At 42.6% G+C, this 14,190-nt stretch overlaps 1 protein-coding gene across 1 annotated transcript in view; it reads right to left on the bottom strand.

The window, feature by feature from the left end:
• The window catches only part of ASCC1 (activating signal cointegrator 1 complex subunit 1), a 97,485-nt gene that overhangs the window by 30,887 nt on the left and 52,408 nt on the right, over positions 1-14,190 (bottom strand). Inside the window, exon 8 of the mRNA XM_080822446.1 lies at positions 1,249-1,373. Coding sequence (XP_080678572.1) covers positions 1,249-1,373 — 125 coding nt within the window. The remainder of the gene's footprint in view (positions 1-1,248; positions 1,374-14,190) is intronic.

The raw sequence follows: 14,190 nt of genomic DNA, 5'->3' as shown, positions 1-14,190 counted from the left end.
GTATAAGTGGACCAGCACAGTGCAAACTGTTGTTTAAGGGTCAACTGTACTTTGACAAAAGGGACACACAACCTGTCCTAAAGTATAAATCTACAAAGAGTTTATGGGTTCAAGTCCTGATGGAGTCCTCTTCCAACCTAAACTTCCTAAAACCAAGGTCAGGTCCTAAACAAAGGAAATAAAACCTGAACATGAGATTTTGGTGCTGGTATATTTCAAGCAAGTTTTAGGAGAAACTGCATGTAATTTGAATATGTGGCTCCTGATCAGATGATGCTGACTGTGCTGGAAAAGCTTTCACTTGGGGGTAGGGCGGGGAAGGCAATGGGAAAAAAAAGAAGAATCCTTTTTGAAATGTAGGTAACCATCCCAAATGAAGAGTTAAAGCAAGGCATTCTTACATAAGGCTCAGATTCCATGAGAGGAAACATTATTACTCTTAACACCAGGTTTCTCAACCTTGGTGATACTGACATTTCTAGATACTTCTTTGTTAAGGTAGGCTGGCCTGCCCATTGTAGAGAGTTAATAAGCAGCATTCCCAGCCTCTTCCCACTAGATGCCAGGAGTAGCAACACACCCTCAAGCCCCTAAGTGTGACAACCAAATGTCCTGTGTTGGGGGGAGGGGGGCACAGGGCAGAGTTGTCTGTAGTTGAGAACCACTGGACTAACCTAATCTTCTCTCCTTCTTTCTTTTTTTCAAAAAGCCACCAAGTATTGCAGGGGACATACTTATACTAAAATAATTTTTCACTGTTTACCTAAAATTTACCTGGGCCTCTTGTATTTCTTTTCACTAAATCTGCCAACCCTATGTACAACAGAAATCAAGGATCTGGAATGTCATGGTCCCATGCTAGATACATTCCCTGTCCACTTCCACTGTGCTCATCAAAACAAGTTAGAGAGGGGAGCCTGGGTGGCTCAGTGGGTTAAAGCCTCTGCCTTCAGCTCAGGTCATGATTCCAGGGTCCTGGGATTGAGCCCCACACCGGGCTCTCTGCACGGCAGGGAGCCTGCTTCGCTGCCCCCCTCCCCTGCCTACCTCTCTGCCTACTTGTGATCTCTGTCTGCCAAATAAATAAATAAAAATCTTTAAAAAAAAAAAAAAAAAACAACAACAAGTTAGAGATTCAAAGGAAGAAGATTACCAGAGAGTCTTGGGTAGCCAGTCTCGTTTGAACCCCAGGAATACCACAAGGCCTTGCCGATCATAAACTATGCTACAGTTCTATGAGGGACTTACCATTGGGGTCCTTCCTGAATAGAGTGTTCATCACTGTTGCGTGGAGTTTCACACTATTCCACTCTTTCACTATTAGTCCAGATGCCTGAAAGCGTTCCAGCACTCGATCGACTAATTCTTGCAGCCTGAAGAAATTGAAAGAAGAAGTACAAAAATCTCAGTACACTCTGAACCCCTGATTACTGATTCAATGTTTATGGAGTATCTATTCTGGGCCAATCACTGTAAAGACCCTGCATGAGGGGAGGGAGAGGAAAGGCTACAGTTCCCACCACCTCCCCGGGGTTCACAGCCTTGTGGAGCAGATGGTCATGGAAACCAGTCACTGAAATCCATCGTGGGGAGTGGGAAGGGAGGGATCAACTGTACATGGAGAGGGCCAGGTTTTCACAGGTTAAAACATGATCTTGAAGGAACATGGAAGCTTAGAATATCTCACTACAGGGCTCGAGAAGCCAGGCTCAACAGAGTTGCCTCAAAGGAAGCACCTTATTCCTTCATCCAGTCAGAGAACCTAGAGCTACCATGTGGTCGATATGTTTCTGCCAGGCTCAAAGGAGGTCTGGTATGATTCTAAGACATTTGCTCCCTGGGAAGGAGCCTGAGAAGATCCTTGGACACTACCCTAGTGTTTCACAGAGGCTGAAGTGGAATACCGATGAAGACAACGAAAGGCAAATCCACAGGCTGCGTGATTCCTCCCCATGTGGACTCCAGGTAGCTCTAAGCAGTAAGGGTTCTGCAGTGGCTGAGTTCTGGCTTGACGACAGTCATTCACTCTAGAACTTCTCCCAGAAGCAGTTCTTGCACAGAAGTTTTCATCCTGTTCAGGTGTTTTGCTCAAGAGCCTGAAGAACTCCCTTTACCAGCTCTTGTAAGGCCGTTGTGGTGGTGAACTCCGTCAGCTTTTGATTGGGAAACTCTTTGATTTCTCCTTCAGTTCTGAAGAACAACTTTGCTGGCTGTGCCAACAAGAGGGGTCAGCAACCCAGCAGGGGTAAGTCGAGCAGATCATGATCTGGGGCCTCAGGAAGCAGCCATCTTCTCTGACCACCCACTCCTCTGATGGTAAAATGCAGCCTGTGGCTTCTCCATATCATGCCAAAATGTCTACCGTGAGACTGAAGCAGCTCATGCTAGATATGTGGACGGTCGCAGTGTGCCTGGCGGCACTCTTGGGGGCAGCTTGCCCCTTTCCACCTTCCCCTCAGCCTTCTCTGATTTGTGCCGATGCTCATTGACTTCCTGGTGCCGAATCATCTTCCATGAGTCATGAGTGCGCTAATGAACAAAAGGCTTCACGTTTTTCGATGTACTAGTAATACTCTTTGTGTCGAACATCACCTCTTTCCTGGATACAAGTAGCCCTGAGAAGTTTAGAGAGTTCATGAATCTTCCACTGCTTCTTGGACCATGGCCCATGTGTGATGGCCCACAGTGTAAGCACAGTGACCAGAGAGCAGGTGCTCCTTGAGCAGGGCTAGACAGGTTTGCTTTCTGTGAGATGTGGGCCAAGCCTAGCCCTTGTGGCCCATTTGTGGGAGCTTGCCTTGCGCAGAACATTCTGGCTACAGCAACTCAGTTGCTTAATGTCCGTCTCCAAGTGGACAACAACCTCTAATACCCCGACCCTCCAGTGATCCTTCCCCCATTTGGATGTGAGCAAAACAATTCCTTTTGCTTGCACTGCATGCACTGCAGAAAGAAGAAGTTATTGTCCTCCAGAAATTGACTTGGAAGCACAAATGATTATTTTCCCTTTCATGGTTTTCAGGCTCCAAAGTTCCAAATTAATCTTCTTAAAATTCTAATTTACCTTAATTGCTTTTTACGAAATACTGTCTACTAATCAAAGAACATGTACAAAATGAATAAACCATAATTAATAATAATAACAATAAAGTAAATACCCATGTCCCCTCCACCAAACTTCAGAACCAGAACACAGGGCAGGGACTAGGGCTGAATGAAGCAAGTGAGGAAATGACCTCGGGCACAAAATTTAAGGGAGTGCCAAAAAATGCAGTAACCAAAATAAATCATGTTTTAATGCAATATTTTAAAAAATCAAAATTAATGCCGAAAAAAGCCCATGATGAACAGAGTATCAAAATTTTGAATGAAGATGAGATTGGTGTTGCTGAGTTCTCCCTTTGTGTAAGGCTCCAGTGTGGCCTGGCACAGGGTAGAACATGAGAACACACTCATCCCTCAAGATGCTCTGGGCTCTGGAGACCCCCGTGACTCTGCATGGCTTATGACCTTGGCACTCAACGCGCATGTCTTCTCATCAGGCTTCTTCCACTCAGCTTGACAACTGCTACCTCTGTGCCTTCTGTTCCCTGAGCCACAGGATCTACCCCCTCTCTCCACCTGTGCAGATCTTACCATCCTCAAACTGCAATCTTCCATGAAGCCTTTCTAACCACCCTGACACTCTGCACTCCCTTGTATCTGTGAGCGGTGATTATGTCCTTCTCTGGAATGCCGATCCACTTAGCATTCTCGGAGACAGTCCCTTGCTGCTGCACATCTCTCTGTCCTGTTCCCCTACTAGACTGCATGCCCCTGAAGAACATGTTATATTTTCTTCTATCTTCCAGAACACCATTATACTTGGGTTTCAGTAACTGCTGGCTATGACTGGTTAACTGATGGATGTGACTAGTTAAAAAGTGACAAGTGAGGAGCGCCTGGGTGACTCAGTCAGCTGGGTGTCCGACTCGTGGTTTCAGCTCAGGTCATGATCTCATGGGTTGTGAGTTCGAGGCCCAAGTCGTGCTACGTGCTTGGTGAGGGAGTCTGACTGAGGTTCTCGCCCTCTGCCATTCCCCCGACTCCCACACACACTCTCTCAAATACATACTTAAAAAAAAAAAAAAGTGGGAAATGAATGTTAAAAATAAACATGGTCTTGAAGGATTGCTGAAGATTCACAGATAAAACTGGTGAGGAAGGACACTTCAAGCAGAAGCAGCAGCATGTACAAAGATGCCAAGACAGGCATGATCACATCTGCTTTGGAAAACTGCTGATTAGTGAATATTAGTGAGTGAATTAGTGAGTGAGGGGAAAGGGACAACGGAGACGAGCTGGACAGAAGTGGTGGTCGGACCACTGGAAGCCACAGAGATCTTAAAAAGAGAATGACGTGGTCAGATGTCCATTTCTGAAAGCTGACGTTGTAGCAGAGTCGAAAACACTTTAGTATATATGCTACCGAAGCGAGCACAAGTCAGAACACTTTAGAAGAACAGACCAGGGATACAGAGGTCAGCCAGAACAGTGTCGGCCTTTATTTTCAACACTCGATATCTGTTAACACATTTCATCCTCACCATGACTTGTTATCCCTATTTTACCAATGAGGGAACTGAGGCATGGACCAAAGTCACATAAGTGATCCGTGGCACATCCAAAATCAGAACCCATGCTGTCTGGCTTCAGAGTACATGCTTTAAGGACTGTGCTATAAAGGGGGAGAGGAGGGACATCTAAACTGTGGCAGGAGCAATGAGAACCGAGACCAGATTATGGCTTCACAGGAGCCGTGTGACAGAGAAGCTGGTGCCCTCAGACATGGCAGCATTCAAACACAGAGAGCAGCTGAGGTGACTCACAAGAGTGCCTTTCATGACCAGGTGGGCCACTGACCAAGGTGGGCGGCTGTGGAGAAGCAATTGCCACTGTTAGGCTATGTCGTTCCAAGCATACTGTGTATGCTTTTGAATATGGGACATGGGAAATCAAGTAGGACAGGTCCAGGAGAGGGATGGAAATACAAGCCTGAAACGCAAGAGAAACATCTGGACAAAAGATAGATTTGGGTAAGCGTCCTCTTGATTTTGGTTCAGGTCATGATCACAAGGTCATGAGACTGAGCCCCGTGTCAGGCTATGCTCAGCACAGAGTCTGCTTGAGATTCTCTCTCCTTTTGCCCCTCCCTCCATACAATCTCTGCCCTCTGCCATCCAAATTAATAAAATCTTTTTTAAAAAAGAGATTTGGGAGTCAGGAGTGCAAAAGCAGTAGTTAAAAGCATGGGACAGGGGCACCTGGGTGGCTCAATCATTAAGCATCTACCTTCGGCTCAGGTCATGATCCCAGGGTCCTGGGATTGAACCCCGCATCAGGCTCACTGCTCAAGGGGCACAATGCCCGCTTCTCCCTTTCCCACTCCCCCTGCTTGTGTTCCCTCTCTCGCTGTGTCTCTCTGTGTCAAATAAATAAATAAAATCTTAAAAAAAAAAAAAAAAGCATGGGCTAGACGCAGTCATGCTGGGAAGGATTCACAGTAAGCCAAAGAGAGAGCTAAAGACAGAGCCTTAAGGGACACTCCTATGGCAAGGGCAGAGAAGGAACAAGCAAAAATCACTGGTAAGGAGGAATAGGAAAAGACTTCAGAAGAGGACCTCAAAAAGGCTGAAAGGAGAATTACAGGAGGAAAAAAAATAATCAGCACAGTACAATACCACAGAAAAGTAAGGTAAGAAAAGGAACAAAATAAGGCCTATTTACTTCTCACAGTCAGAGCATCCTGGAAACCTCCCTGGAAGCAGTCATGCCAGCACACCAAGATGGAAGCCATAGTACAGAGGACCAAGGCAGAAACCAGAGAGAGAGAGAGGGAGGGGGTAAAGGAAGCACAGAAACCAATGTCTTGATAATCAGAACATACAGAGTTGAGGACAGGTTGTTTGTGTTTGTTTTTGATGAGGAGAAAGAACTGAAAATGCTTACTGACAAGAAATTATCCAATAGAGAAGGAAGACGAAACTTAGGCAATAGAGAGAACTACAGAATAAGATCTCGAAGGAGACAGAACGGGCTGATGTGCTCCAGGTGATAGGTATACAGAGGTAAACAAGGCCCTGCCTTCAGCAGCTTACGTGCTAGTGGAAGGAGACAGACAGACAGCAGACACACACACATACTACTTACGTCAGGTGGTGCTACACGCCATAAAGAAAATGGAGCAGGAAAGAGGGATGAGAATACCACTGGGCGTACATGTGCCATTTTATACAGGGTGGTTGGGGAAGGCCTCCCTGACACACTGATATGTAAGCAGAGACTCAAGTGATCAGCACTGCACAGAAAAGGAACAGCAAAGGCAGACCTACGAGGCAGCATGTGTGAGGTACGACTGAGGAAGAGTTAAAAGCCAGTGTATGGAGTGCAGCTGGGGGGAGAGGAGCTGAGGACAGAGAGGTGGGGAGGGTCACGTCCCATGGGACTTACATAGGGCTTGCAGGCCCCTGTAAAGACTGGTTTTCACAGAGTTAAGGTGGGAGCTTTGGGAGTGTTTTCAGCAGAAGAATGACATGACCCAGCTGACATTTTAAAAAGAAACCTCTGGCTGCTGTTCAGAGGACAATAGTGGAGGCAAGGATGAAGGAGGAAGGCCGCTAGGAGGCCTTCACAACAACCACTGGCTGGGATGGCAGGGGAAGGTGGTGAGAAGTGGAAGCTTTTCTGATATACTGGTGATATGAGTGAAAGGTGATTCTAGAAGAATTTTTGTCCTCAACATCTGAAAGACTGAGTATCAAAGAGAACAACACATCCAAGGATTCGAGAGACATCTGTAGAAAGGGGAGGGCAGTGATGAAATGGAAAGGCAGGCTGAACAAAGCCAGGCTGTGGGGGCTCCTGGGGCCAGGGAAGGTTGGAATCTTACTGCGTAGGCTACAGGAAACCAAGGAGGGCCAGTAAGAAGCAAGAGACACAGACAAAACCAAAGGTGTGGAAAGCCACTGAAGAGAGGTGTGCTTCCTGACATCAGGGTCTCAATTTTTTCTCTGATTACAAAATAATATATGTTCATTATAGGGGTGCCTGGGTGGCTCAGTGGTTAAGCATCTGCCTTCAGTTCAGGTTATGATCCCAGGGTCCTGCGATCAAGACCCTGCATTGGGCTCCCTGCTCTGTGGGAAGCCTCCTTCTCCCTCTCCCACTCCCCCGCTTGTGTTCCCTCTCTCGCTGTGTCTCTCTGTCAAATAAAGAAAATCTTTAAAAAAAAAAATGTTCATTATAGAAAAACTGGAAAATGAAGAGAAGCATAAAAAGGAGATCATAACCTGTCCAAGCACATAGAAACACTGAAGCTTTTGTTATATAATTTTTAATTCTTTTTCTACAGATATACATCAATTTTAAAAAGACAAAAACTTTTTTCTAAACTTATTTCACTTAATGTACCCCGAATATTTTTCTATATCATGGAGTATTTTTTTTCAATATCATCTTAGATACCTTTTAGAGGAGCAATGAGAAAGGCTAATCAATAAAATATCAGTAAGGATGGAAAAAGGGATGACTCGCGGAAACAGCTTTGTCCTTACTTTCCTATGGGGAAAATGAAATATATTCATGCAGCACATCACTCTGATTTTATAGTTAATGGATTTAATTAATTGTGCACATGGACTTCCAAGCAAAGACCTACATTATATTGGTGCTGAAGTTTCTGATTAACACCACGACAGAACCACAAAGTTTTGAAACACTTCTAAGCATTACAACCTAAGTCTGAACATAAGCACTGCAAAATCCACCTCAATTACAAATCACAGCAGAGGAGCACCTGAAAGGTTCAGTCAGTCGAGCACCCAACTTTTGATTTTGGCTTAGGAAGTGAACTTGGCATTGTGGGATCAAGCCCCGCATCAGGCTTAGGGCAGAGTCTACTTCTCCCTTCCTCTCTGCTCCTCCCCCGACTCACGCACGACTCATGTGCGTGCTCTCTCTCTCAGATAAATAAAAAAAAATCTTAAAAAAAAAAAAACCCACATAAATCACAGCAGAATGATGCCTCTTTTTTCTCTCTCCCCCATTAAAGAAAAGGAAGTGAGTAGGGAGTTCAACTAGATTGAAACAGGAACAAGAAATATTAGACGAAGGAAATTAAATAAACTGAATAAAGAAACCAATTTCCAGCTCTTTCAGGAAAATTAAGACTTCTGTTCAATTCACAGTCTTAAGACTTTGAAGAAACTAAAGTCCTTTGGAAAGTTCTAGACTAACCTCTCATTTTACGCAAGAGGAAATGAAACACAGACAGGATGAGCTGCTCAAAGTCAGGGCAAAGAGACCAGAATCTGAGTCAGTTTTGTGTTAATGATTCTCCGTGCATTCCTCAAAGGTTGGCTGCTTATCTTATTCACTGCTTTATCTTGGCACCTCAATTAATGCCTGAAACATAATCAGTTCTCAATAAACAGTTGTTGCACGCACACATGATTCACAGATGACAAATATTTTGGGGTTCTATTAAAAGAACTTAAGGGTACTGGGGTACAGTCCCTAAATGGCAGGTTGATGTCACAGATACTACATTTAACAATATGTCCGTATATTTCGAACAGTACCATCTTTCAATTCTTACTTCATTGATCCTTTTCTGTTTGACTATGAGTCACAGAACTCCTCTATGCCTTTGTTTCCTTATAAGTGAATTAAAAATAAGGTAGGGTTGCTATGAGAAAAATTATGAATTATTCTAAAGCAGCTTTATCATTTAGATAGTGCTTAGAGTTTGGAAACAGAAGCCAGTTATTCATGCCTTAAATCTAAGCTCTTAAAAGGCCTGTAAGTGCTCCAAAGCTCAAGCAACCCAGAGCCATCTTTCCAGATATGGATTTGTGCCACAGAAAGATCACTGACTCCCTAGAAAGTGCAAATTTCAGGCTTTTGTTTAGGATTTTTTTTTTCCATCTTAATTCAGTTCCATACTAGTAATATTTCCTGACTGCTTACCGTATACAGGCATTGTGCTAGTCACTACGAAAATAAAGAACCAAGCAAACATAGTCCCTGTTATTAAGGAGCTTGCAATCTATTCAGGTAACTAAAAAGTAAGACTTTGGGGGCACCTGGGTGGCTCAGTGGATTAAGCCTCTGCCTTCAGCTCAGGTCATGATCTCAGGGTCCTGGGATCGAGTCCCGTATCAGGCTCTCTGCTCAGCAGGGAGCCTGCTTCCTCCTCTCTCTCTCTCTCTCTCTCTCTCTGCCTACTTGTGGTCTCTCTCTGTCAAATAAATAAATAAAATCTTTAAAAAAAAAAAAAAAGTAAGACTTTGGGAATGACACAAGCGATACAAGGTGCTTCCGGTAATTTAAACATGGAAGAGAGTATAGCTGGGTTAGGACGAGAACAGGCTATTAGGAGGATGGGCTTAGGACAGAAAGCTAACCGTACCCAATTCATTTTGTGTATGTACAGAATGAGTGAATTAAGTACATAGCAAGCATTCACTGAACATCTATGAACCTGAATTATAAAAGGCGCTGGATATACAATGCTGAATAAGAGCACACCCTGCCATGAAGAATCTTACAGTCTACGTAAGAAAAGGAAAAAGAGGGGCGCCTGGGTGGCTCAGTGGGTTAAGCCTCTGCCTTCGGCTCAGGTCATGATCTCAGGCTCCTGGGATGGAGCCCCTGCATCCAGCTCTCTGCTCAGCAGGGGACCTGCTTCCCGCCCCCCTCTCTCTGTCTGCCTCTCTGCCTACTTGTGATCTCTCTGTGTCTAATAAATAAATAAAATCTTAAAAAAAAAAAAAAAAGAAAGGAAAGCACTAAGGAAAGACAGCATGTGAACACAAAAAGGTGAGAAGTAACAGAAGAGAAGTTTTAGTCACAAGAAACAGTATTAACAAAGACACAAAGAATCATCAATAAGTGGTGAAGTTGGCCTGGGCTTGGGCCAAATGCAAGGTAGTGGAAGATCAAGTTGAAATATTAAGCTGGTCTGGGGCACCTGGGTGGCTCAGTGGGTTAAAGTCTCTGCCTTCGGCTCAGGTCATGATCCCGGGGTCCTGGGATCGAGTCCCACATCGAGCTCCCTACTCGGCAGGAAGCCTGTTTCCCTCTCTCTCTCTGCCTGCCTCTCTGCCTACTTGTGATCTGTCTCTCTTTCAAATAAATAAATAAAATCTTTAAAAAAAAAAAAAAAGAAATATTAAGCTGGTCTTACTGGAAGATTATCTCATACTGGAAGACCTTGAATGTCAGACTGGGGACTATGAATTAATTCATAAGATGATATGAAAGGATGGGAGATTTTTTTTCTCACTCCTTTTTTAAGTGTTTATTTAAATTCCAGTTACTTTACAGTGTAATATTAGTGTAAATACAGTGATTCAATAATTCCATATAACACCTGGTGCTCATCACAAGTGCACTCATTAATCCCCTCACCCACTTTCCCCCCACACACAACTTCTTTATCCATTCATCATCAATCAGCGGATACCTCGGCTATTTCCAGAATTTGGCTGTTGTTGGTAATGCTGCTACAAACATCAAGGTGCATGTACCCCTTTGAATTAGTATTTTTGCATTCTTTAGGAAAAATACCTTTGTATTCTTTGGGGAAATAGTGCAATTACTAGATCATAGGGGATTTCTATTTTTACCTTTTTGAAGAACCTCCATACTGTTTTCCAGAGTGGCTGCACCAGTTTGCATTCCCACCAACAGTGCAAGATTCCCCTTTCTCCACATGCTTGCCAACACCTGCTGTTTCTTGTGTTGTTGATTTTAGCCATTCTGACAAGTGTAAGGTGATATCTCACTGCAGTTTTGATTTGTATTTCCGGTGGGAGATTTTTAAGCAAGTAAGTCCTACGGCATACAGGCTATGTCTTAGAAGGACAAATGTAGCTGTACTTGATGAGATCTACACACGCTGACATAGTAACTTCTAGGTTACGTGTCAGAAGAACAATGGACTGTTAACCCATGTGGGTCCTATGCATATGCATATCATATGCATAGCAGACAATGACTCTCAGCAGCGTTTGTTCTGCTTACCATCTACTGGGGAGGAACACAGAGAGGGGCAGTGCAGGGGAAAGGGAGCCAGTTGACTTTCACTTTACCCATGGAAGCCTAAAATTTTGCAAAAGAAAACAATGCAAAAAGAAGCAACTTTGGGGGGCGCCTAGCGGGCTCAGTCGGTACAGCGTGCAACTCTTAATCTCGGGAGTTGTGAGTTCGAGCCCTACGTTAGGTGTTGAGATTATTTAAAAATAAAATCCTAAAAAAAAAAAAAAAGGAAGCAGCAGCAGCAGCAGCTTGGGTGTGAAAGGAAAATGGCAAACTGAAAGATGGTACAGAGATACGCCAGGCTGCACTGCTGTGGAATTTAACTCTAAGTGCACACATACACATACACTTCTCTCATTTTCTTTCCAGCAAACTTCTCAAGAGTGGTCTGTCTCCAGTTATCCTTAATCCCCTCTTCGGCCCCAGCATGAGCACAGGCTTCACAGTCAGAGCAAGGTCAACTGTAATGCTACCACTTCCCACACATGCTAATTACTACTGACCCTGACCTGACCAAGTAAACCTGAGCAAGTGTAACACTTGGCTATGACACCAACATTATTGAAAAAAAAAAAAAAAATCAGATAAGCTAAAAAAAAAAAAAATCACTTGCTATCTGGAAAGAACCACTGATAAGAGTTTTATGTACTGACATTAAATGATTTATTTCTCTTTTGCTCTCTTTTCCCACATTTGAGAGAAAAGTAAATGTGTATCTACAAATTGTTTTGTAATCTGTTTTCATCAGATAATACTCTAAAGTGAATACTTCCCATTTTTCCAGACATCATTCCCAGCTGATCCCCAGTATTCTCTATTCTATAGATCATAGTTTATTTCCCACTCCGCTCATCGTGGTTTTTTTTAAGATTTTATTTATTTATTTGACAGACAGAGATCACAAGTAGGCAGAGAGGCAGGCAGAGAGAGAGAGGAGGAAGCAGGCTCCCTGCTGAGCAGAGAGCCTAATACAGGACTAGATCCCAGGACCCTGAGATCATGACCTGAGCTGAAGGCAGAGGCCCAACCCACTGAATCACCCAGGTGCCCCATCATGATGTTTCTCTAGAATGTTTCCTGCATATACTGCTACATGCAATACTGGAATGGATATCTCCCACATAGAGAGACCCGTCCATAAATCAGATTAATTCCACTAGAAAAATTCCTATAGGGAAAATAAGCAAGTCCAAGAAGTATAAAATAAAAGTGCCAGTTTGATTTCTGGAAATTTTGTCCTAATTTATAGCTTTACTAGAAGGGAACTCCTCATGTCACTCATCAAACATCTACTTAGTTTTCTTCTATTTTTAAAATTTGTGTGTTTTCTTTTAATAGTTTAGTGCTTAGGGAGATTTAAGGTCCTTCAGGCAAAGGTCATTTTACTCATTTCTGTATCTCTTATGGTGTTTACTTTGTTAGTACTAAATTATTTATTTTGGGGTATTTATTTTTGTCCAACCACTTATTAGCACTTTAACTGATGTCTTATCAATTGTAGAGCTTTTTTAGTAGACTATAATGTTATCCTCAATGGCAATTTTTGTCTTCAACTGCCCTCTGTTTTATAGTTTAGGATTTAATGTAAACTTTCTGAACAATGTGTTTAAGAGTAATGGTTATTACAGGCAATCATGCTTTATTTCTGATAATAACGGCGATGATAAACCCAATGAATAACCATTCAATAGGATTGCTAGCTTCTGCCTTAAGATAGATATTTATTATATTAGACAATATCTTTCTATTTTCTGGAAGTTTTTAATGAAAAAAGTAGGCTGAATTTCATCAAAACCTCTTAGACATGTATTTAGATATTATTTTTAAATATGATCTATTGAGTTGGATGTTATTAGATTTCCTGGTCTGAATTCATCTTTGTATTCCTGAGATCAACCAGCTTAGTCGCAATGGATCATATTCATGACTCCTACACTCCACCTTCAGAAAACTGCCCAATCAAGCAGTTTACTCTTTTTTTTTTTTTTTAAAGAATCTATTCATTTATTTGACAGGGAGAGAGATCACAAGTAGGCAGAGAGGCAGGCTCCCTGCCAAGCAGACAGCCTGATGCAGGGCCTGATCCCAGGACTCTGAGATCATGACCTGAGCTGAAGGCAGAGGCTTAACCCACTGAGCCACCCAGGTGCCCCAAGTTCACTCTTTTTTAATCTACATATCAGTTCTTCTCACTACTATTCTAGTTCAGGTCTTATTTCTTACCTGGATTCCTATAATGACTTTTAAATACTTCCCCCTCCCATTCCTGGCTCTTCATTTCAATTACATATGTAGTCTCACAGTTGCATTAAATATATATAGAACCATTTGAGGAAAACTACTATCTTTATGAAACTAAGTCTATCAATGAACTTGAACAATCTCTCAATTTATTTATAATTTATAATTTTGTGCAAAAATGTCTTACACACACTTTGTTGGAGTTATTTCCTAAGTATCTTATGGGTTTTGGTGCTACCATAATGGATGGTGTCTTTTTATTTTTTTTCATCATTGTCATCACTCTAACTTGGCTACTTACTTTCAACTCTAGCCTGGATTGCAGTATGACCTGATTTCTCCACTTGCATTCTATCCCCCTCTAATCCAGTCTACCACACATTACCTTTTTAAAATGAAAGATCATGTCACTAGATTGCTTAAACCCCATCGATGCACCTAGGAAAACAATACAAATTCTTTACCAACTGTCTAGTCTTTGTGTAATCAAGTCTCTGCCTGCCTCTCTGGCCTCATCTTCCTTGTTTATCTCCCCTGGTCTTTAAGTGCTGAAACACACCACGCTCTTTCTTGAGGTCTTTGCACTTGCTCTTCCCTCTGCCCAAAATACTCTTACTACCATTCCTTTGTGTCTTTTAAGTCTGAACTCCAATGTCAACCCCTTAGAGATGCCTCCCCTGGCCACTGCATCTTAAATAGATAATAGAAATCTGTAATTTCCCCCCAATAAAAAATTAATTATACAAATTTGGTTAAATCAACTTTGAGGTGGCTCTAATGTATTCATACAAGTCCAAAATTACATCATCTTGGTAAATTGTTTATCATTATATAACAGTCCTCTCTACTGCTAAGCCTAACATGCTTGAT

The sequence above is a fragment of the Martes martes genome (genome assembly GCF_963455335.1).
Source record: "Martes martes genome assembly, chromosome: 14".
Lineage (NCBI taxonomy): Eukaryota > Metazoa > Chordata > Mammalia > Carnivora > Mustelidae > Martes > Martes martes.
This window is presented reverse-complemented; position numbering and strand designations above follow the sequence as displayed.